The sequence below is a fragment of the Schistocerca cancellata genome, chromosome 3 (assembly GCF_023864275.1).
Source record: "Schistocerca cancellata isolate TAMUIC-IGC-003103 chromosome 3, iqSchCanc2.1, whole genome shotgun sequence".
NCBI lineage: Eukaryota > Metazoa > Arthropoda > Insecta > Orthoptera > Acrididae > Schistocerca > Schistocerca cancellata.
This window is the reverse complement of record NC_064628.1, coordinates 669981905-670005813: the sequence shown is the minus strand read 5'-3', so window position 1 is coordinate 670005813 and position 23909 is coordinate 669981905. Positions and strand designations below refer to the sequence as shown.

General features: G+C 41.1%; 1 protein-coding gene and 1 non-coding gene across 2 annotated transcripts in view; one reads left to right on the top strand and one right to left on the bottom strand.

The window, feature by feature from the left end:
- The window catches only part of LOC126175638 (potassium voltage-gated channel subfamily KQT member 4), a 992116-nt gene that overhangs the window by 532042 nt on the left and 436165 nt on the right, over positions 1-23909 (bottom strand). The window contains exon 2 of the mRNA XM_049922528.1: positions 5259-5393. Within this exon, the coding sequence (XP_049778485.1) occupies positions 5259-5393 (135 nt within the window). The remainder of the gene's footprint in view (positions 1-5258; positions 5394-23909) is intronic.
- Trnak-uuu (transfer RNA lysine (anticodon UUU)) lies at positions 12349-12423 on the top strand. The gene has a single exon. It is a non-coding gene; the product is annotated as a tRNA-Lys (tRNA).

Here is a 23909-nt window from a genome sequence, read left to right as displayed (position 1 = left end):
GGCTCTACAAGGCAGTCCGTAAGAGGTATGAGCCATTGTTCAATAAAAGAGATGTGTTTCACAATAACGAAGGTGAACAAGTCCTCATAGCTCTTCAGGTACTCATTTTAGAGCCCATGTTTACTAAACAATTCTTTCTTGATTTGGTCCATGCTACATCCTCTTACAATATGGAAAGCAAAGAGTTTCCAGTAAAAGATATTTCTTTGACAGTATCGAATATGAAGAAGCACTCATAGTTCTGAAGGCATCAGTTTTACAGCCCATGTTTACTTGCCTTTTTTGCGTCGAATGATTGTTCCTGTCATATCCCTGAATACTGATCATTTCTCCTGTGACACTCTATATGGTTAAGTATGTCTCACAATTCCTTTTCAATTTTTAGTGACTTTTCCTATTTTATATTTTAATTTTAATTCTTTGCAGCTTTTAGAGTTTATTTTGCTGAGTAGTAACATGAGAAGCCCCTATAGTAAATTTTCCCAGCCATATCCTGATACCGTGATCAGTGGTCTAATTTACTTCTATTCCTTTATTCATGACATTAAATATTATTTCTCAATTACTTAGTATTCTCATTCACTATCAGAATAACAGTATTTTACAGAGTAGCATTGTTGTGTAATGCTACAAAAATCTCTTCAGGAACTTCAGTATTACATCTCAACAAATGAACGAGCATAACAGCCCTCTTGATTAGCTGAAATAATGAGTTTAATATTAATTTGTACGCTGATACTTCCTTACATTAACTACAGACTGAATAGCGGCGCTACAGTTAAGAGGTACCGCTATGTGCATGAGTTTATAAAATTTGTCTCAACAAAGGTAAGACACCATAGATATACAGTACGCAGAATGGGAGTAGTAATTATAAATAATAATTCCATTCCATTAACGCACTCCTACTTTCGTTTAGGGGAGTGAAAATCCTGGTGTCTCCACACGGGTTACTGACTTGTAAGCTGCCTTAAAAGCCGAAAGCCGGGCGTATCACTGAAACAAACAGTAAACTATCTAGATCACGAACGTCTGGGAATGTCTGAGAACTGCGTTAACAAAATTTATCTGTTATATTTAGGATGAACTAAGTTCAGGTACAACTGTGTGGTTGTATGTTTTCTATATTACTGTATCACTGTAAAGGACATATTAAGATAAATGTACTGTTGAATGCCTAGCATTTAGCGCAATGGGTCGATTGCGCTAAACTCTTTTTCGGCTTTAGTTTTGCCTTGCCGAGCAGCAGAATCTACAGTCTTTCCCACGCTACAAGGAAATCGCTTGTGCTACATCGTTTATCGCACTGAAGAAATTAATAATAACGAGTGTTAGAGAATATTTTTCGCACTGTCTCTGACGTTCGTTTATATAGGTACTATCTTGTTGCCATTTAGGCAGTGTGATAAAATTACTGTCGTATTCATATATAGCGAACATAAAAAATGGACACAGAGGGAAAATAAGAAATCAACAAGGATAGCGAAAGTAAAAACAAGATACCTGAATTACCGAAAGGCAATATTAAGAAACTCATATTACTTATTGAAGGCAGAAAAATGTGTTGATTAGGTGCGAGTATTTCCTTGGAATTAATACGAGGACACCGGCTACTTTTGTTAAATAAGATATGTGTGCATTCTATTGCCTGTTTCCTGTTCACTTCAGTACGCTCTTTCAGCAGTTTTACTTGGTGGCTGTGGAATGCTGCGCCTCATCCAACGATGTTGGAAACGAAACAGTATGCAAGTTAATCTTACGAGAAGTAGTGAATAATTATGACACAATACAGGTGTTTAAAGTACCCCTGTGATGAAAATATCGTTTAACACATCAGGATGATTATCTCAATCCAATTAATTGTCCTTTCCCACCGATCGGTAACATAAGGTTCATACTGTGTGTTTTTTGTGTCGCCCTGACAACTCTGTGAAACAGCGTTCTCATCTAATACCTGTACGTGAGAGCGGCAACACAGCTGTAGATCTATCTTCTCGGAAACATTCAAGATCAGTGTCTGTAGTTGGATATTCTGTAGTTTTTCTCCGTAATTTTAATCTAGTGTCAAGATAGGTCTCGCGATATGTCTACGGATTTCCATTAATGAAGTTCCATCAAAAACTGATACCTCTTCGCCCTCTTTCCCCAAGTAAAGAGAAAATCACCAAACAAAGGGTAACAGAAATGTTGACGTCCTCATTTGTTTTCCATACTTGTGATCGCACTTGAGGCTGTTCTCTATATGCTAGAACGCATATTGCAATGCTGACCTGTTTTCCCTCGTATAACGCGAGCAAGCGTGCTGGTGACATGTGTTGAACGTTACGTGACTACGAGCGCCCTTGATGTTTCCGCATTGCGACGTAGTTATGTATAGGTCCCTCGCATGTTGCACAACACGTAAAGCAATTACTGCAACTGCAAGAGTCGCTGTAGCTTTAATATATGTTCCTACAATGGGCTTTTATTAATCGGGCGACTATGGTTGTACAACTTCCAGCAGTCAGCAACTTTTGCAACGGGACTGTTTCCCAAAAACTGAAGTGCACGTTGCAGTTCGAAGTAAAACCACAAAACTAGTGCGAAGATTAATTAAAATTAATATTATTGAACTGAAGTATCTCCTTACAATGCTAATGTCTCTTCATCAAAATTCAGATCAAACTTTTGGTTAGTGTTTCTACAGTGATATGGTTATTTACACACGCAATTTTAGTTACCAACATATAATTCCATGATTATTTCGTAATTCTTAAACTAAATTCACTTAAATGGGTGCGCTATTTGGCGAGAAATATTATTTTATTAGCTTACAATGTGCAGCACAGATAGGAATACAAAATGAAAAGGAAAGAGTAAAGCCGATAAGCTATGGAAATAAGCAATTAATTTAGATAGTACTGAAAAAATGAAAACCTAGCACATTATGAAGGTATGTGACCTAGCAAGTCTGAAAGTGCATGCCTCCATGAGCCACTGAACATCTGTATACTGTGTAAGTGTATGAACACAATTTAATGTGAAGTTTGCAACACCTTACTTGATAAAATACTGTAATTTACAACTGCTAAACTTCAAAGCCATTCCTTCGCACAAGGCTTCAATATACTCTTTTCGTAACATTTTGTAGATCTCATTCTGTACACTTGTAACCCTTAAAACTAAACTTCATCAACGCTCATGAAATATTAAAAACTTCGTATCGCATCACATTTCACATCCCCTCCGTTTCTAGACTTTCACATCTTCTACCGTCAAAGCTAACCCCGTGAATAGACATCTGCTCCTTAAATGTTGTTATCTACGATACTGTTTCCCATATGGGATCAGAGTTCCGTGTCCTTTGCCAATATATGCCACAGTTGATAGTTAAAACTCAGATAGTGTTAAGCTCCTGTATTGCTTACTGTCGCGGACTTTAAATCGGACACTAGTTTGATACAGCTCTCAGTGCTAGTCTACCATTCTTCAGGTCTCTTCATCTCCACATGCATACTATGTCTTACATCCATTTCAACCTGCATACCACTGCCAAGCCCGTCCCTTCCACCCTGTCCCTTCCCAATCTTCTCTTCATTACCAAATTAACTATTCCTTGATGTCTTTGGATATGTCCTGTCGACCGATCCCTTCTTTTAGTCAATTTGTTTCATGAAGATCTTTTCTCGTCAGTTCGATTCAGTACCTCTTAATTAGTGACTCAAGTTTCTAGTCACTTATTGTTGACGTTTCACATATACTTAAGGATCCATTTTCAACAAATAACTCAGAAAAGACTACCTAACACCTAAATTTATGTTTGAGGTTAACATATTTCTCACTTTCAGAAATGCTTTTCTAGATACTGCGAGACTGCCTTTTACATGCTCTCTTTCCTCGGTCAGTCATTTTTGTTGTTGCCCAGAACGCAAAACTCATCCACTGCTCTTAGTATTACTTTTATTTACCGAGTTCTCTCACTGTCGCCTCTTTTACTTCACCGACATTTCATTACCCCTACTTCACTTTTGTAGATGTTCCCCTTACAACCACATCTCAAAACGCTATGTACTCCTTTCAATTTATAAGTCTTTTGGCGTCCCATCCAGAATGACAATGTGTTAATCAAATCATAAAATTTTTATTTTTGCTATTAATTACATACTTCTGAAGTCGTTAATGAATTTCATGTCTAATTAATGTAACTTAAAGAACAGTTTATAACTTAAACAGATTAGCTGACAGATTTCAAATAAGCCATAACATTAAAGTTGCTACGTCATCAATTCTAGAAAGAAAAAGGAAAAACACAATTAAATGGGTTTGTCTTTTGAGAAAGCTTTTGAAAATGTTAATTGTCATGCACAAATAGTACAGAAAAGACCTAAGCCAAACATGTAGAGACGATCCCTAGAATGAATTTCTTTCTCTGTTAAAATCAAATGCTATTATAATAATCACAATAATCAGGGCGTAAATTTCTGTGAAGTCGTGAATTTTAGGACTTATTTTCTACACGTGAAAGAAGAAAATACACGAATATAGACGTTCATCTGGAACGCTTTATTTCTGTCTCCTAACCTATAAATCAATGAAGGAAATTCACGGGAATAGAATATACCATAAAACCACTTTCAACTCATTCTTCCACGTAATACTCAAAATTCTACCTTGTTTAAGTAGAAATTCTAAATAAGAGATTCTATGGCATTTGGATAGGAAGAGGTGAAGCAATTTCCTGGCCTCTGCTATATCCGGGCATAAACCCACTAATCTTTTTTCTGTTCTTTTTTTATCTTTTTTTTGGTGGTGGGGGGAGGGGCGAGAGAGACTTTAAATCTCTTGTACATTGAAAACCGCTGAAAAAAGCCGACTGTCATCAAACACGCTTTACGGGAGGCTGCGAAATAACACACACTACTCCAAATATATATCAGCACATTCGGATTCAGTGGGACGAGGGGTTGATGCATGTAAGGAAGAGTTTGATATCGTTTGCTGGTGGTACTGTTCCCGTGAGTTTCCCGAGATTAAGGCACTACGAACAGGTGTAGAAAACAGAAATAAAGTGTTTCTAGACACATGTGAATATGATATTTTCTTTTCTGATGAGTAAAGAATGTGTCCAGAAACATGAACCGTAACTTAATAGTAAAAGAGTTTTGTTGAAGCTGATCTGGAAACTTAGTAAGGACTGTCTCTGGTCTTACAACCTTTGTTTCTTACAATAACCATTCTTTAACGTGATGACAGAAATGAAATGTAATCAATACACTCACCTCAGGCAAAATTCTATACTAAACCAAATTACGACTACGAACTCCATGTAGAAAAGGATGGCTCTGGCGTCTTCTTCGTACTCTTGTATCGTAGAGAAAACGCTCAAGGCGAGGCACGTGAAGACCATGCAGAAACTGAAACAAACAGGAAAAACGGAAACTGACACACCGGAATCGTGCACCAGACAGACGAAATTTCATAGCTCGTTACTGTTATTTTATGAGTAGATGAAAGAGTCCTGGAATAAAGCATCTATCACAGAAGTCACGTATGCGGATAAGATAGGAAAGTTAGTTTAAACTGTATAATTATATTTAGAGCTTCTTCATAGTATATCAAGAGGATACGAACACGGGAATAAACGAGAAGATTGTATGTATATGTGTATACAAGGTGTTCCAAAAGGTACACTGTAACTTCAGTGTGTTATTGCACCCGCACTGATTAAGAGGAGGAGGAGGAGGAGGATATTAGTGCTTAAATCCCGTCGACAACGAGGTCATTAGAGACGGAGCGCAAGCTCGGGTGAGGGAAGGATGGGGAAGGAAATCGGCCGGCCCTTTCAAAGGAACCATCCCGGCATTTGCCTGAAGCGATTTAGGGAAATCACGGAAAACCTAAATCAGGATGGCCGGAGACGGGATTGAACCGTCGTCCTCCCGAATACGAGTCCACCATGTTTAACTGATGTGACACACAAATTCAAAAAGTTCTGTTTGAATGCGTTCCAGGTTGCCGTGAGTGCTGGATAATAACAGTTCAAGAAACGTCTCAGTGTGTGGAGTGGTTTATTCAGACCAAGTCGGACATGCAGGTTCAAAGGAACTTCCAAACATGGTATAGGAAGCAACTACCATGGTGGGCGTCGATGCGCCGGTGGTATAGAAACTTTATGCAGACAGGAAAAATTGATGTGAGGCGTCATCCTGGACGGCCTGGAACAAGTGAAGCCGACATACAACGGATACTGTTGGTTTTTCAACTATCTCCACAGACACCTTTCCGGAGGACATCGCAGGGGCTGCAGATCTTTAGGGCGACCGTGCACTGGATCCTTCGAAAATGTTTACAGATGCGTCCATACCGATTACAACTGCTGCACGCATTGAAAGCAGATGACAAGCCACAGCGTGTACGTTTTGTTGTGTACATTCTTCACTGTTTAAGGGAGAACAGAAATTTTCTAAACAACCTATCATTTTCCGACTAAACGACGTTACACGTGTGTGGTAAGGTAAACAAATATAATGCTCGTATCGGGTACAGGCTCCTAGCATACTGTGAGGGATGAGGTTACGTTTTTATGACGGCCCGAAAGTGATTGTGTGTTGGTGTTTGATGGTTGATCCCGTAGTGGGACCATTTTTCTTTTCCTCAGAAAAACACAGTTAACTCGAAGAGTTACCTTGTTATGCCGGAGCTGATTGCGTTGTCATAGTTGGTTGACCACCACGACGCAGTCGTTTTCGAACATGCACCAGTACTTGAGATGTTATAGACAAAATGTTGCCAAATCGATTGAATGGCTGGAGCTATCCAGTTCTCTGACCTCCTAGCTTGCCTGACATTACACCGAAAGATTTCTTTCTGTGGGGTGTAGGTCAAGGACAGGATCTACCTACTGCCCGCCAGCCAGATTGATTTAAAGAGCCAAATCGTTTCTTCGGATGCCACAGTTGGCTGGTTCAAATGGCTCTGAGCACTATGCGACTTAACTTCTGAGGTCATCAGTCGCCTAGAACTTAGAACTAATTAAACCTAACTAACCTAAGGACATCACACACATCCATGCCCGAGGCAGGATTCGAACCTGCGACCGTAGCGGTCGCTCGGCTCCAGACTGTAGCGCCATAACCGCACGGCCACTCCGGCCGGCTGCCACAGTTGATGAGAGTATTTTGCGCCGAGTGTGGATAGACCTTGAATGCAGACAGGCTCTTGTGCGCGCCATCAGAGGCAACAGATATTGAGACTGACTGAATGCAAAACAAACTTGGCGAGATAGTGAGTACATAAGCCAAACAAAATGTTAATAGCTTAACTAGTTTGGATGCTATAACACATTAAAGTTGTACCGTACCTTTTGACATATCCTGTTTAAGTATGCAGTTTACGCTTAACCTGAGGCATCTAAGTTTCTCGAAAACGACGCACAGTACGAAAAAGAAGACATTGTAGGTGAAAAGTTAATATTAATAAAGGAGACATCCGTGTATGCTACAACTGGCCACCTCCTAGCCACCCCTCATGCGTGGACACGGTCAAATATATATTTTAAAATGGGCTCCCCCTACTTTTAACGCATATTCGGACTGTACGCCAAAAAATACATACTGTTTACTCAAATCATTGTTTTCCAATCGAGGTAGATGGGGCTGTAATTCACAAATATCAAGTGTGCGTGTTTTTACAACTAAAAACCGACGCATTTGTGTCTGTATTTCGTTTACGATATAAATGTAAACCTTTGTGTTCTATCAGTCGATACTTGTACACGAAATTTACCTTAGTGTGCCAAATTTGATTTTACAGTACAATATGGTTAGGTGCTTCTGTGTATGATTGGAAGCTACGTTTAGCGTGAACCAGAACCAACGACGTGGACGTAAGAGTTTCCTGTTCCCATAGGAACGCTAGATTTCGACGAGTCCCCTTGCCACTGGCCATTGGGGTGCTTGATATTGACGAGCCCCTTACCTCTCACCAGTGGATGCTTGATGGTTCAAATGGCTCTAAGCACTATGGGATTTAACATCATCAGTCCCCTAGACTACTTAAACTTAACTAACCTAAGGACATCACAAACATCCATGCCCGAGGCAGGATTCGAACCTGCGACCGTAGCAGCAGAGCGGTTCCGGACTAAAGTGCCTAGAACCGCTCGGTAACAGACGCTGGCTTGGGTGCTAGATCTTGGTGAGTATCCATAGCAGGTGCGCCTGCCACTGTCACTCCATGGTCACTTTACCTTATTACAATAGTCTTGTTTATTCCACCGGTAGCCGCATAGCGGCCAGCACGAGCGTTACGGCTGTTGGACGGAAATGCACACCGAAATAAGTCAATCTTATAGCAAGGTTCGAGGGGAGCCACCGAAAGCAAATATTCCTTTGGTTTTTGGACGCGCCACAGTCAACACCGTAAGGAACGAAGGTCTACGTTACCATGTAAGTAGCTTTTTTGGCAGAAATTCCAATGTCTCGACATATTATTTGTACTTTATATACTAGCTCAGTGCCTGCTGCTTCGTTGCGTAGACTGTATGGTCTGAACATGTTTTTTGCTTTTTTGTGGTGTCTTTTTATATCTAACCGAGTAGTTAAATTACAATTTTCATAGATTTTGCATTAATACTTTATTATGTAACGAAATATGTCCATAAAAACTTTCATCCCCCATTTCACCCACGTAGGGTTTGAATTCCAAAATACAGTGAAACACAATTTTTTTATTCATAACAAAGAAGCAAAATACAAATTTTCATGGATTTAGCATTGAAAATGCTTTCATTATCGAAGTTCATAAAACTTTTCATGCTCTATTTCACTCCCTTACAAGGTAGAATTCCCAGAAACAGTGAAACGCACATATTTTTATTTGCAACCGAGAAGTCAAGTACCAATTTTCATGGATATAGCTTTAGAATTACTTTAGTAGTTCTTTAATAAAGAATTATCTTCGTAAAAACTTTCACCCACTATTTCAACCCCACAGTGGTTATATTGCCGAAAATACTGAAACAGTATATCTTTTTCTTCACCTAAAATTTCCGGTTTGGTTGGCCGTGGACGATGTATAAAATTCTTCCCTGACGATTCGTCTCTAACTGCGGGAGACGAAACGTCAGGGGGGAGTTTTACACATCGACCACGGCTTGTCAGCCCGGAAGGTTTAAATGAAGACAATACCCGCCATGAAAGCCTACATTTTATGAACGAAATTTCTTTATTGGGAATTTCGAAAAATCTCTTCTTAATCGACACTTACAGTGTATAACCTTCTGGCGTCTTGTTCGGGACTAGATGAGAAAGAGATATTCGGATCACATATAAAACAGTTTTTCGGAACCTTTCGTAAATCACACGCAACTGCAGAGAAGAACACACGAACCACGAGGCACCATTGTCTGTTTTCGTATATCAGAAAAAGAGATTCACTGCAACTAGTGCCGCCCATTTGTTACAAAAGATTTACGAGGGGTGGTCACAAAAATTTTGATATGAGGGGTGATCAAAACATTTCCGTTTGAGGGCCGTACAGACCAAAATCGATACGCCAATCAGAAAAAATCGCCGTGAGCACCGAGACAATGATCCCATCAACGCACCAGGTTGAAGATTCCCGTCTTGTAAAGCACCGCTTTCTGCTGCGTGAGGAAGTACGTAACTGCTTGCTGTACATCCTCGTCCGACAGGAATCACATCCCCTTGAAGGCCTTTTTTAAGGGACCGAAGGAGTGATGTGTGGGTAGAAATCAGGACTGAAGTGCAGGTGCTCGAGAGTCTCCCACTTCAGTTGGCGTAATTTTTACGTTACGACCTTTGCAATATGAAGATGTGTGTTATCATGATGCAAAAGATCATATTGTCACACCAATCCACAACGATAGTTTTCATCATGTAGGCAGTCCCACACATATTTTTCATTCTCCGTCGGTTATCTACCGGTATTTGTCCTTCGGCAGGAAAAGAATAACATCATATTGGTACTGTTTGGACGCATTTCGTTACTACATCGCCACAGTTCACATTTATGCATTTGCTGCAAGCACGTGAGAAAGAGACGAATGCCACACGTATCCATTGGTTACATTTCGGTGCTTATATACCCGCACTGGAGTCGCGCTACGTTCCATAAACGCTGCTGCAACTCCCTAAAATGGAAACTTCGCCCCTAATAGTAGGTACGGTTGTGCAGGCCTAATACGCTGCTGAAGGGACTAAAACAAAATAGCGCAGTCCATTGATAAAGAGGAATATAGTGCAGTGACTCTTTCTCGGTTTTAAATGGGAAATATGTCGTAACAATCCATGCTGAGTTGGTGGAGATGTATGGAAATAATGCACCGTCACACGACACAGTAATTACGTAGCGCAGACGATTCCATTGTAATCAAACAAAAGTGAATGACGAACGATGAAAAGCCAGACTATCTCTCTGTGAAGAACCGAGACTCACAAGAGAAGTGGAGGTCCTGGTGCTCGAAGACTATAGTGGAAAAAGTGAAAACAAATCATGCATCAGTTTACAACGTCTTTCACAACATTTTGAATTCGACGGATCGCTGGACACTGTGTTTCGCGACTGACTACGACCATAAACGTCCACTGAAGTGAAGCATGCCAATCCAGATGACTTCTTTATCCACTTAGCCATCAAGAACGATAGGTGGATTTGTGAGGACCCGAGATAAAAGAGAAATATAACATGTGGAAAGCTTATCGCCGAAAATGGCGGAGACTCAACCATTATCGTCCAAAGTGACGCTGCACGCTTTTTGAGATAATCACGGGAGGGTGCTGACAGACTATGCTCATAAAGGGTAGTCAAAATGGTTCAAATGGCTCTGAGCACTATGGGACTCAACATCTTAGGTCATAAGTCCCCTAGAACTTAGAACTACTTAAACCTAACTTACCTAAGGACATCACACACACCCATGCCCGAGGCAGGATTCGAACCTGCGACCGTAGCAGTCCCGCGGTTCTGGACTGCAGCGCCAGAACCGCTAGACCACCGCGGCCGGCAAAGGGCAGTCCATCTTAGGTGCTTAATACTGCAACCTCCTGACGGTGCTAATGGAGGTTATGCTCCATATTAACGCCTCATCTCTTTCTGCACAGGGTGCAGTCACACACACTGGTTTTTTGGGCTGTCATGCTTTATCTCAGTCCCGTATTCAGCTGACATGGCACCCATTGTTCTTCCTTATTGCTCGGGCGAAGAAACCGTTACGTGCCAGGCACTTCCTGAATGACAAGAGATGATATTCGAGTTGGAACGGTTCTTGATCAGTAAAAATTCAAACATACACAGTCAATGTCTCCAACAAGTAATCCGTCGTTGGGACAAATGTGTTGCACTGTAGGTCAAATGTTTAGAGAATTTCTAACACAATCATCAAGTCTCGTTATTGCAGCTTTATTTATCGAGGTGTTAATTGAAACTGTGCGGTTCAGTCACACTGATATGACCACCGCCTATGCTCGACGGCAACGTGCAATAATCACTCAAAAACGGCAGATGACACCTCTAGCGCAGGAGCCTGTGGAGAGAGCGGATAGAACAGTGCGTTCGTTATAATGCATAATTTATCTGACGTCGAAAACGGCATGATCGTTGGCTTTCGCACCAAAACAGATGAACCTGTAAAATGTTCATATGCTGCCATGGTTAAAGTATACTGTGCACGACAAAATGTCGTTATCTAAACCCGTCACCGAAGTAACAGTGGTGCACCACGAGTCGTAGATGCCAGTGGTGAAAGATGGATGTGGAGGCGTGTATGGGCGAATAGACGTACAACTGTTCAGCAGATGACCCTCAATATGAACCAAGGGGCTATCAACAGTGATTCCTCAACTACCGTTCAGCCGACATTGCTGCGTATGGGCCTCCACAGCAGGCGCCTGGTTCGTGCACCCATGGTGATTGCTGTTCACTGGCGACGGAGGTTGGAATTTGCACTCCAGTACATCAAGTGGACATACGCTGAGTAGCGGCGAAAGGTGGCTTTTTCGGATAAAAGGTGACCGTTTCCGTGTGCCGCGTGATACTTGTAAAAGGAAACTCTCTTCCACAATATAGTTATATGGATATGGTGTGTGTTCTTTCGGACATGCCCGCAAGAACAGACACCATATCCATATAAGTATATAGTTCTGGCAATACCGGCCATGACCTTCTTCTTCTGTGCGGATGCACACATATACCCTGAACTCTTACGGCACTTGGTAAGAATGTCTTCCACGAGCAATGAGTGTGTTGGGGTGGGGCACTACAAATGTAGTGTGTGGACATACAATGTGAGAATGTGGGTCTCGCGGGAGGCGTGCGCGAGATAGTCCCTGCAGGCGCACTAACCTCTGTGCCCTCGGTGGCTCAGATGGATAGAGCGTCTGCCGTTTAAGCAGACTATCCCGGGTTCGAGTCCCGGTCAGGACACGCAATTTCACCTGTCCCCGTTGATATATATCAACGCCCGTCAGCAGCTGACGGTATTAATATAATTCTAATTAAATATCTTCCACAATCGTCGAGAAGTTCCACGGCGGAGACGCGAGCGTTACGATCTGGGGGAATATTTTCGTGGCATTCCCTGAGTGATCTCGCCATTCTGGAAGGCACAATGTACCAACCCAAGTACGATATCTATCTTTGTGGACCACGACCACGATTACTGCAGTTAGTGTTTCCATGGCACGACGGCATCTACTAGCAGGACAATGCAATTTGTAAAACTGATCGCAGTATACATGCGTGGTTCGAAGACTAGGATGAGTTTACCCTACTCACCTGGCCACCAGACTGTCCGAATGTAAACCTAATCGTGAATCTGTTGGACCACCTCTATTGGGTATTGGGCTACTTGCGCCATGGATCCTTATCCGAGAAACATAGCACAGCTGGACATGGCCCTACAGTTCCCCTGTTGATACCTTCCAGAATCTCGTTGAATATTTTCCTGCACCTCTCGCAGAAGTCCGCGATTTGGAAGGTGGCTGTTCAGCCTCCGGCCAATGTGGCCAGTGGTTCTAGGCGCTTCAGTCCGGAACCGCGTTGCTGCTACGGTCGCAGGTTCGAATCCTGCTTCGGGCATGGATGTGTGTGATGTCCTTAGATTAGTTAGATTGTAGTAGTTCTAAGTCTAGGGGACTGATGACCTAAGACATTAAGTCCCATAGTGCTTAGAGCAATTTGAACCATTTGTTCAGGCTTTTGAAACCTGCTCACATTAATGTGACTAGACAGTATATACGACTACCATCCGTACATAAATTACAGTGAATCTGGCCTTAGCCCAAGGTTGGTTTAAGCACCTTAGCCTTTAACTAATCACAGTTTTTTGGAGGTGGCACGCTCTTGCCTAAGAACTTAGGAAGCGACTTATCCATATAGTTAATGGGTGCCCTATAATTTAACGTCGACACCCAACCACTAACAAATCACTACCAGAAGTGAAAGAAACTGTAAGTGATATTTTCCACTTATTTCAGCCACTATGATTGTTTCACGTCATCTCTCTACAAGCTGTTGCGTAATAAATCGCATCTCAGCTTCAATGGTAATAAGATTGACTGTACAATTTTTACGTCGGTTCACATGGTTCAAATGGCTCTGAGCACTATTGGACTTAACATCTGAGGTCTTCAGTCCCCTAGAACTTAGAACTACTTAAACCTAACTAACCTAAGGACATCACACACATCCATGCCCGAGGCAGGATACGAACCTGCGACGTAGTGGTCGCGCGGTTCCAGACTAAAGCGCCTAGAACCGCTCGGCCACTCCGGCCGGCTTTACATCGGTTCAGTCGGTTTTCTCTACATAGTGTAAACCAGATGTGCCTTGGTTCGTCTAAGTAAGACGTAGAGAAACGTAGGTTCACCAGCCTGTTCCACCTCTACCGCAAATGTTAATTATGGATTGATACCGTTAATGAGGAATGAAAAGTCATATATAGTGTCTTTCATGTGTTTAAGACAGTAAAATGTTATCTACACTATTAGATTATACGTATCCGGACACCTGTTAGTGGACATTGGTATAGAATGTCCATCCTTCGCCTTATGAAAGCTTCAGATCTGCTGGGGACACTGTCAACGAGTTCGCTGAATGCACAACGAGGAACTGCAGCCCATATTTCCTCAAGAGCAGAAACCAGTGACGATAATGATGTTGAACCCTGGGATCTGGAGCGAACTCGACGCTGTAAGTCATCCCAAAAGCGGTCCATTGCGTTCAGATCCGAACTCTGGGCGGGCCAGTTCATTTCAGGAATATTATAGTTCACAAACCATTGCCTCACAGATGGTGCTTTGCATCCCGTAACACCGCTTCCTCTGCATTCTACGTATGGTGGCAGGTAATGTTCTCCAGGCATTCGCCAAACCCAAATCCTTCCATGGGACTGCCACACGGTAATTCGTGGTTCACTAATCCAAACCATTTGTTTACTGTCATCCACTGGCCAGTGCCGTTGCTCTTTACCCCAAACCAAGTTTCGTTTAACAGTGACAGCAGTAATGAGTGTGGCATTTGAGGAGCTGCTCTGCCATTGTATCCCGTTCCTTTTAACTCCTTAAGCACAGTTATTATGCTAACTGGACTTCTGGTAACGCTTTCATACTCACGAGTCATTCCTTCCGCTAATTTCATGAGATTTTTTACAACAATCCTCCGCAGTGCTCGAGTGTCCCTATCCGTCAGTCCATGAGGTTTGCCTGGTGCTAGTTTAACTATGGTTATTTCTTCGCCTTTCCACTTCCAAACCACATAACTGACTGTCGACCGAGGCGGGTTTTAAAGGTGTTGAAATGTCCTCGATGTATTTATTACTTAGGTAGTATCATATGACTTGCCCATGTTGGAGGACACTGAGCTTTCCTCACCGACACACACTACTTTTACTCCCCTTTACTGATAACATAGTGCTCTTTCCGCCTCTTTTTATACTGGAAAGTCTCCCTCTCGTGAGGTCTAGTAGTTAAAAGCGCATTCGACAAGGGTCTCTGGTGACGCGGTTTTAATTCCTCTTCGGCTCTCCAGATTCAGGTTTTCCATGATTTCCCTACAACGACACGTACTATTTCTTTCGTTATTGTTCCACGATCGACGTGTTCCGCATCCAGCGACTTTGATGTCAACGGTATTTACAACCCAACCTTCCCTCTTTCGTTTGTGACAGTCATCTGAAGTGGCTTAGGCAAAGATCTGAAGGTGCGGGACGATAAAAATGTGATTTTTTCTTCTCTCGGATACACACAGTGTACCTATGGTAGAAGGCAGGAGCTTACTGTGGAAGATAACAAAATTTCTCTTGGGAAAACTTTCTGCAGTCAAAAAACCTCGAAAATTTCGGACTTCTTTCAGTTTTTTCAAAATATCTCAGTTTCATTTGCTCCTATCGCTTTGACGTCTATTTTCTTTTTTAAAGAGCACAAAATTCTCTACAAATTTGATTCTTACCATTTTTTTCTACTCCCAGTATGTAAGGCGCTACAGCGCGTCAAAAAATACCAATTTTTCAAACTTCGGGCTAAGTGGCAAATTTTTGAACACTGTTATTTCAGGCCGGCCGTGGTGGCCGTGCGGTTCTAGGCGCTTCAGTCCGGAACCTCGTGACTGTTACGGTCGCAAGTTCGAATCCTGCCTTGGGCATGGATGTGTGTGATGTACTTAGGTTAGTTAGGTTTTAGTAGTTCTAAGTTCTAGGGGACTGATGACCTCAGATGTTAAGTCCCATAGTGCTCAGAGCCATTTGAACCATTTGTTATTTCGGTTTCTATTTGTGTAGTATAAACATATTACTCATCATGTTATTCATTCGAATTTACCATCTCACTCTGCTGCAGGGCCAGGACAAACAGCATCATATTCAGTAACTATGAACACATTCACGTCGGAATGCGTGAAGTTTGTGTCACAATACGTAATTCGATTGCATGCAGGTGCCGTACATTTTCTACAGTTGATTGACGTTAATGATCAGTTATAAGAAAAAGTATGTAGGAATTGTTCTTTAGCGGACAAAAGCGTATTTATTCTTTGGCGGGCGGAAGGCGATTATCTCTGGTGATTGTTCACAGCGCGCTGACAGCTACTAGTACACAACAATGAGGGCCCTACAGTTTGGAGTAGCTTCCATTCAGTATATGTTGTGGTGCTGAAAAGGTATATGTCTGACATGAATTTGTGTTTCATTTGCAAAAAAAACTGTGGTGAGTGGTGGACACAATGCGAAAAAGACAGGACTGAGCACACTTTTTGATTGTAGTGCTAAACGCAGGGATTCTGCTCACACCCGTTTTTTGAAAATGCTCAGTGAAGTGATGGTGCATGAAGCATGCTACAAGAAGTACATTAATGAGAGAATGATAGCAGCTAGCCTTCGACATCCTCAGGAACCAACAGGCGTGCTACGTCGGTCGCAGGAAAAAGGTCAGTTCAATTTCAAAGAGAAATGCTTCTTATGTGCAAAAGGGAATTCTGATGACCCTTTAACCAAGCTGTTAAGACTGCCATATGCCAAACGAAATTTTGTTTACAAAGTAGTGAAACTGGAAGTGCAATCGACAGTACGAGAACAGGCTAAACGACGTGGTGATGAATTTGGTCAACAATTGATAGACCGGATTCAAAATGTAAATGATTTGGTTGCTGCAGATGGGTGGTACCACAGATTTTGCTACAGAAAGTTCTTTCACCGTGTTTCAGCTACTGGACAAAAACGAGGTTATCGACCTGCAACACAAGTAGATAAAGGCATGAAGGCTATATTTGCCTACCTGGAAACCAATACGGAAGAATGTCAGTTTTCTATGGACGATCTGTTAGAGCAAATACCCACATCACCTCATCCTGATATTCGAATTGTCAAGGCTCAAATGGTTCAAATGGCTCTGAGCACTATGGGACTCAACTATTGTGGTCATAAGTCCCCTAGAACTTAGAACTACTTAAACCTAACTAACCTAAGGACATCACACACATCCATGCCCGAGGCAGGATTCGAACCTGCGACCGTAGCGGTCGTGCGGTTCCAGACTGTAGCGCCTTTAACCGCTCGGCCACTCCCGAATTGTCAAGGTTCGCCTTTTCCAGAAATATGGTGACGATGTGGTGATAGCTGAAACAGCTTCAAAGCCAGCAGTGGTATGTTTCAAGAATGTTGGGCACCAACTACTCAGTGAAAATTGGTACACCAAAAGAAATTCAGATCCTCAGCAAGAAAGACTACGAATCGTCAAAGCAGCTGCAAATATGATATTAGACGATATAAGATCAGTAGCGTACGATGTAAAACAGTACCCTCCCTCTGATAATTTTTAATGTGATGTAGAGTCTGTCATACCAGAATCTGTAAGATTATACGGAAGCTGCCCTATTGGAAGTGTCTTCAATCCTTCAGCTTGACGACGAAAGACAACAAAGTGACGCATTTTGCCAATTTGTGTTTGATAATGCAGATTTCAATGTAAACACCCTAGATTGAACTGGTACTTTTCATGCAATGGGAGGCATAATGTGTGTTACTCCTCATGATGCACTGCTTCATCAGAAAAATATTAAAAAGTTGAATCATCGTCCCTCAGCTCAACTTGTTATTGAAGCCGGAAAAAATGTCATACAGATATTCCACAGAACACAAGTTGGAGGGCTGAAAGCTATAAAAATTGAAGATTTGGACATAATTGCTCTTCACATTGTTTCATGCTCATGCAAGCTGAACTGTGGCGGAACGTGCTCCTGCATAAAAGCGGATTTGAAATGTTCTTCAATTTGCAAGAAATGTATTGGGGTCAACTGTGAAAACGTGCCAAAATTTTTATATGAAGACAGTGAAGAAGATGTTATGGAGGATGTTGAGGAAACCGCTGACGAAATCAACGAACTTGCTGAGGCTGACTCGCTGTTTAGAGAAGAGGTCAATCTGTGATCAACTCTATGTACAGACCCTGAATCAGTAACTCAAGGTATTTCTGGTGACACTGAGGAACCTGGCCCATCAAAACGTTGGAAGTGATGCTCATATCTGTCTCAAGTGCGCTAAAGTGCGATATTACAAGTATTACACCCTCAGAACTGTCACACGTTTTTTAGTAACTGACAATGCATTTTAATTGTAATAAAGCTACTTATTTTTAATGTCAGCTGTATGGCTTTTATATACAAGAATAACTACCTACCTAATCAGGTTGCCTATTGCAGCTAATAATAGTTCAGTTTCCTGAGTCAATTTATTTTGTGTGCGTGCGTGTGCGTGTGTGTGTGTGTGCGTGTGTGTGTGTGTGTGTGTGTGTGTGTGTGTGTGTGTGTGTGTGTGTCTACATCTCTTAATGATGTATTTTTATATTTATGGTTTTACAAATACCAGGGCTGAGATGGCCCATAGTGAAGCGATGTAAGAATCACAATAGTTGGGTGCCCAGCAATCCTCATGTTGCATACAGACAAATTGAATACGTGGAAGTGAGGTGGTAAATTCCAACATATAACATGATGTATAATGTATTTATACTACACAAACAGAAACTGAAAAACAGTGTTCAAAAATAAGGTATCTTGCCACTATGCTCAAAATTTGAAAAATTGGTATTTTTTGAGGCGCTATAGTGCCTTAGATACTGGGTGTAGATAAAACTGGCAAGAATCAAATTTGTAGAGAATTGTGTGCTCTTTAAAAACGAAAATAGACCTTAAAGCGATAGGAGCAAAAACAACTGAGATATTTTGAAAAAACTGAAAAAAGGCCGAAATTTTCGAAGTTTTTTGACTGCAGAAAGTTTTCCCAAGCGAAATTTTATTGGCAAAACTCGGTTTTCTAATCTTTCCAACCATATGAACGAGTTGAAAAAATAAACTCTTCTACCCCACCTTTTGCAAGGTATATCTGCAATTTGACTGGACTATCGTTGTTATAAACCAGATCTGCTACGATTGGAAATTTTCAAGATAACAATGATGAACAGTGAGTAGTTGAAGCTGAATGACGCAAAACTCAGCCAAGCAGATGCTGAAAAGCGTTTTAATTCAGATAAATAAAAGGAGCTCCTGATGTAACAAAGTGGAAAGTATTTCCTACCACTATTGGAACTCTTAGAAGGAGCGGAAAGCTGATTTCTTATAGATGTCCTACCATCCTGTCCCTTCTTATTGTCCGTGTTTTCGATATATTCCTTTCCTCGAAGAGTCAGCGGCGAACGTCTTTATTCATTACTTTACCACTCTACCTGATTTTCAAATGCTTCGATTCTCTTCTGTTCCAATTTTCCCACTGTCCATGTTTGCCAACCATACAATGCTGCGCTCCAAATGTACATTTTGAAAAATCTGTTCCTCAAATTAAGGCCTATGTTTGATAATAGTAGACTTTCCTTGGGCACGAGTACAGTTTTTGCCATTGTTAGCCTGCTTTTTATGTCCTCTTTGCACCGTCTGTCATTGGGTATTTTGCTACATAGGTAGCAGAATTCCTCAACTTCATCTACTTCGTGACCATCAATCCTGATGTTAGGTTTCTCGCCGTCCTCCTTTCTCCCACTTATCATTACTCTAGACTTTCATCGATTTACTCTCAATCCATATTCTGCACTCATTAGACTGTTCACTCCATTCAGCAGAGCGTGTAATTCTTCTTCACTTTCACTCAGAATACTAATGTCATCAGCGAATCGTATCATTGATACCCTTTTATCTTCAATTTTTTGCCCACTCCTGAACCTTCCTTTTATTTCCATCATTGCTCCTTCGATGTAATGATTGAACAGTAGGGCCAAAACTGCATCCCTGCCTTACATTCTTTTTAATCCGAGCACTTCGTTCTTGGTCGTCCACTCGTATTATTCCGTCTTGGCTCTTATACATATTGTACATTACCCGTGTTTCTCTAGGCTCACGCATATTTTTCTTAGAGTTTCGAATATCATGCACCATTAACATGGTCGTACACTTTTTCCAGGTCGAAAAATCCTATTCTTGCTTCCATTACCAACGGAAACGTCAGAACATCCTCTCTGGTGCCTTTACCTTTCTTAAAGCCAAACTGATCGTCGTCTAAAACGTCCTCAATTTTATTTTTCATTCTTCTGTATATTATTCTTGTCAGCAACTTGTATGCATGACCTTTTAGGCTGATTCTGCGATAATTCTCACACCAAGCATTAAATTGCCACTAATTGTAATAATCCGTTTGACTATGTGACTGCCAGTTCCTTGCAACTCTTACTACAGTAATAGATAGTTAATCACAGCCGTTGTGACTATCCACGCGATTTCAGCCAAACTTCCGAAGTCAGTTCAATGACAGTAAGTTATCTAGTTTTCAGTGGCAATAGTTGACTAGATTTAAAATAGAGTGATACAGGTTCCGCCATTCTCATAGGTAAGTGGCGGAATTGCAGTGGTAACGAGAGATGCCATGGCAGTGGTTCACCAAGTATCTCTTCTACTTCAAAAGTATACAGTTCCGCCAAGGAAAAAGATTCGAATTGAATGAAACTACATTCTTCTTCAGCGTCTTCCTCTGTCCTTATCAATAACTTTAGGTCCAAACGCAAAACGAAAATGCGTAAATATCACCTTGATTATCTGTCATGAGGCTTTATCAGCATTATTTTGAGTAATGCGGCTACCACAGTGTCTTTGTGATTTTAGCCAGCGATAGCTTGAAGAGTGTATAAGTGAAGAGACACATGCAGAAAAAACATCCAGACAACGTAAGAAAGCCATACAAGCATTAGAGATATATTATACTTAATTTCAAAATCCAAATCACCACGCATTATTGGCGAGAAATTACTTCTTCTCGCAGGTGGCAAAATGCATGGATAAAGGTTTGGCGATAGTCTGAAGACGATACCACTCTAAGATGATACTATGGCCGTCGTATTGACGTAATAGCCTCTGGAGTGACATATTAATTGTTACCGTCTTTATGATAGCACAAAATTAGCCCGGCAGCTTGATGACAGTGCTGATGTTGGAAATCTTTCCCAGCTTCTTGTTTTTGTACGCCAACGTTATGAAAATGAACTACACGACGACTTTCGGTTTTGTAACGATCTAGATCCGCTTTTATTTTTATTTAATTTTTTTTTTTGACAACAATCTGTCATGGACCAAGTGTGTTGGTACATGCACCGATGCGGCGGCCCTATTTACTGGAAGTAAAAAGGGTTGCAAGGGAGTGTGTATTCTTTCTCGCTGTGTAACAAACATTGAATGATACACAGGGAAACATTGGCTTATAAAATACAGTAGTACACTCAGAATTCAATGAAGTGCTGAACGATGCGGTCAGTGTCGTAAATTTCGTTAACGAAGGAGATTGAAACAGTAGGCTTTTCCGTTCTTTGTAAGGAGACAGGTTCTACTCAATGATTCGCTTCTATTGCACACGGAGGTATGATGGTTGTCTCATGGTGAAGCTCTTCGTCACGTTGCGGATCTGAAGGACGAACTTCGCCTTTTCCAACTGGTCAGCAGTCTTACATTCATGGATCTGTTTCTGGATTAAAAATGACTTCTAATATTGTTTTAATACCATGCTATTGCACTTCTGGAGAAATATGAACAATTATTTAGTGGAGACCCTTTCTCTGAATAAACAATTCAAACAGGTGAACAACTGACGTCTACAATAGAACAACTGACGTCTACAATATCTGCTTCTAGAAGAGAAGAGTGGTATAACCTAGTGACACATACATGAAGCATACCAGTCATAAAGCATGGAAACTCTTGAAAAGTCTTAGTGACGACCAACCTGGAGTTTCTGCTGAAAATTCCAATGTAAACTCTGTATTGTGCTGATATTGGAACACAAAAGTCATAAAGATGATAATAATAACAACAATAATAATAATAACAATTATTATTATTATTGACTTTTTTTTCTCAGATTTAAGTCTGGTTAAAAATGGAACGTGACGCGGACCTCGGTCAAGCGTGACTTCCTTGTAACTGTATGGTATATGTTATATTGCATTTAGGAACTTTCGGGTAATTGAACATGTATCAATAATTACAGATTTTTGTAGTTGTATATATATGTTTGGATGGAGCTGTATTGCATTGATGTACTGGTGAATATTGTGAGGTATGACTCCTGTAGTTGATAGTATAATTGGGATAATGTCGACTTTATCCTGATGCCACATGTCCTTGACTTCCTCAGCCAGTTGGATGTATTTTTCAATTTTTTCTCCTGTTTTCTTCTGTATATTTGTTGTGTTGGGTATGGATATTTCAATTAGTTGTGTTAATTTCTTATTTTTATTGGTGAGTATGATGTCAGGTTTGTTATGTGGTGTTGTTTTATCTGTTATAATCGTTCTGTTCCAGTATAATTTGTATTCATCATTCTCCAGTACATTTTGTGGTGTGTACTTGTATGTGGGAACGTGTTGTTTTATTAGTTTATGTTTTATTATTATTATTATTATTATTATCAGGTAACCACTAATTACGGCTACCAATTTCAGTCATTTGGCTGCTATTACTGAATGTAATGTCTATATTCTTATATCTCTACACTGCTAAGTTTTCTAGTTATTTCTGCCCTATAACAGATAATTTCAATGGCTCTTCAAGAATATTTCTGACACGTTTGGCCAGCAACTGTTATGTTCAACGTTAAAAAGAAAGGTTGTTATAGGATACATAGGCTAACTCTTATTAACAGTGCGTTCTACGGTATCATTGGGCAGATCAGAATTACAAAATAAAAGAACTAAACCTAGACCCGGAATCGAACTCTCGATATGGAGTATTCTAAAGTAAAACTCTACCCAACTGAACAGCGTAAGTAACACTGCTCTAAATGAAGACACTTGTCATATATGCAATAACAGTGTTGCCAGACTCCCTTTCTTCTACACCCACATTCTTCTGAAAACAAGAGCGGAGCGAAATACTGTTAGAGACAATATTATACAGTTACTATGCAAGAAATTGCGCTGTGGCGCCAAAGTGCACGCAATTTCATATGTTAAAAGAGGCTAAATGCAGTTCACAGATTGCTCTAGTTACCAAATAGTTGTTATTACTTACAGCTAAAAACTGCAGACTTAATAGCTACTCATAAAAAGTTACGAGGAACGTTCCGTAAGTAAACCGAAACACTTTTTTCTCGGCCAGTTTCGGTTAAAAATGCGGAATTTGTTGTGGAACATGGTTGAATTTTCCCTCTGCAGCCCCTATAAATTCATTAAGTTCCGATATGTGGCGGTTGCTTTACGTAACCATCAAAATGGCATCTCTAATGGAGGAGCGCGAGTTATGAAGCTGATAGTGACAATTTTTTGACGAACAGGCGATGAAACATGGGTTCATCACTTCGAACCGGCGCCACACCACCTCTCCTCCGAAGACAAAGATCAAAGTCGCACACTGAACTTGTCTTGCCGATGGAACACAGGAGGGGCTATTCTCTTTGATGTCATCCCTCATGGTGCAACGATCAACTATGAAGTGTATTCTGCTACCCTCAGCAAACTGAGAAAACGACTTTACCGCGTTCGTTCGTCGCCTCAAAGATGCAAACGAACTTCTCCTTCACCATGAGAACCCAAGGCCTCATACAAGTCTGCGCACCAGAGAAGACCTCACAAATCTTAACTGGACTCTTCTTGCTATTCCACCCTACAGCCTGGATCTCACAACTTCCGACTTGCTTTTTTTTTTGGCCCAATGGAGGATACACTCCGCGGCGGGAAGTTCGTGGATGATTGGGAGGTTATTGATGCAATGAGAGGTTGCTTCTGATGCGACGAGAAAGGTGGTACTATGTAGACATACAGGAATATAGTGTAGGGCCGTCACATTAAACGTAGATTATGTTGAAAAATTGGATTTTTTTGCCAAAAGAGTGGGGAATAATTTCCTGTACTGAAATCCTGACGAAAACCAACCTGCTTTTAGGAAAAAAT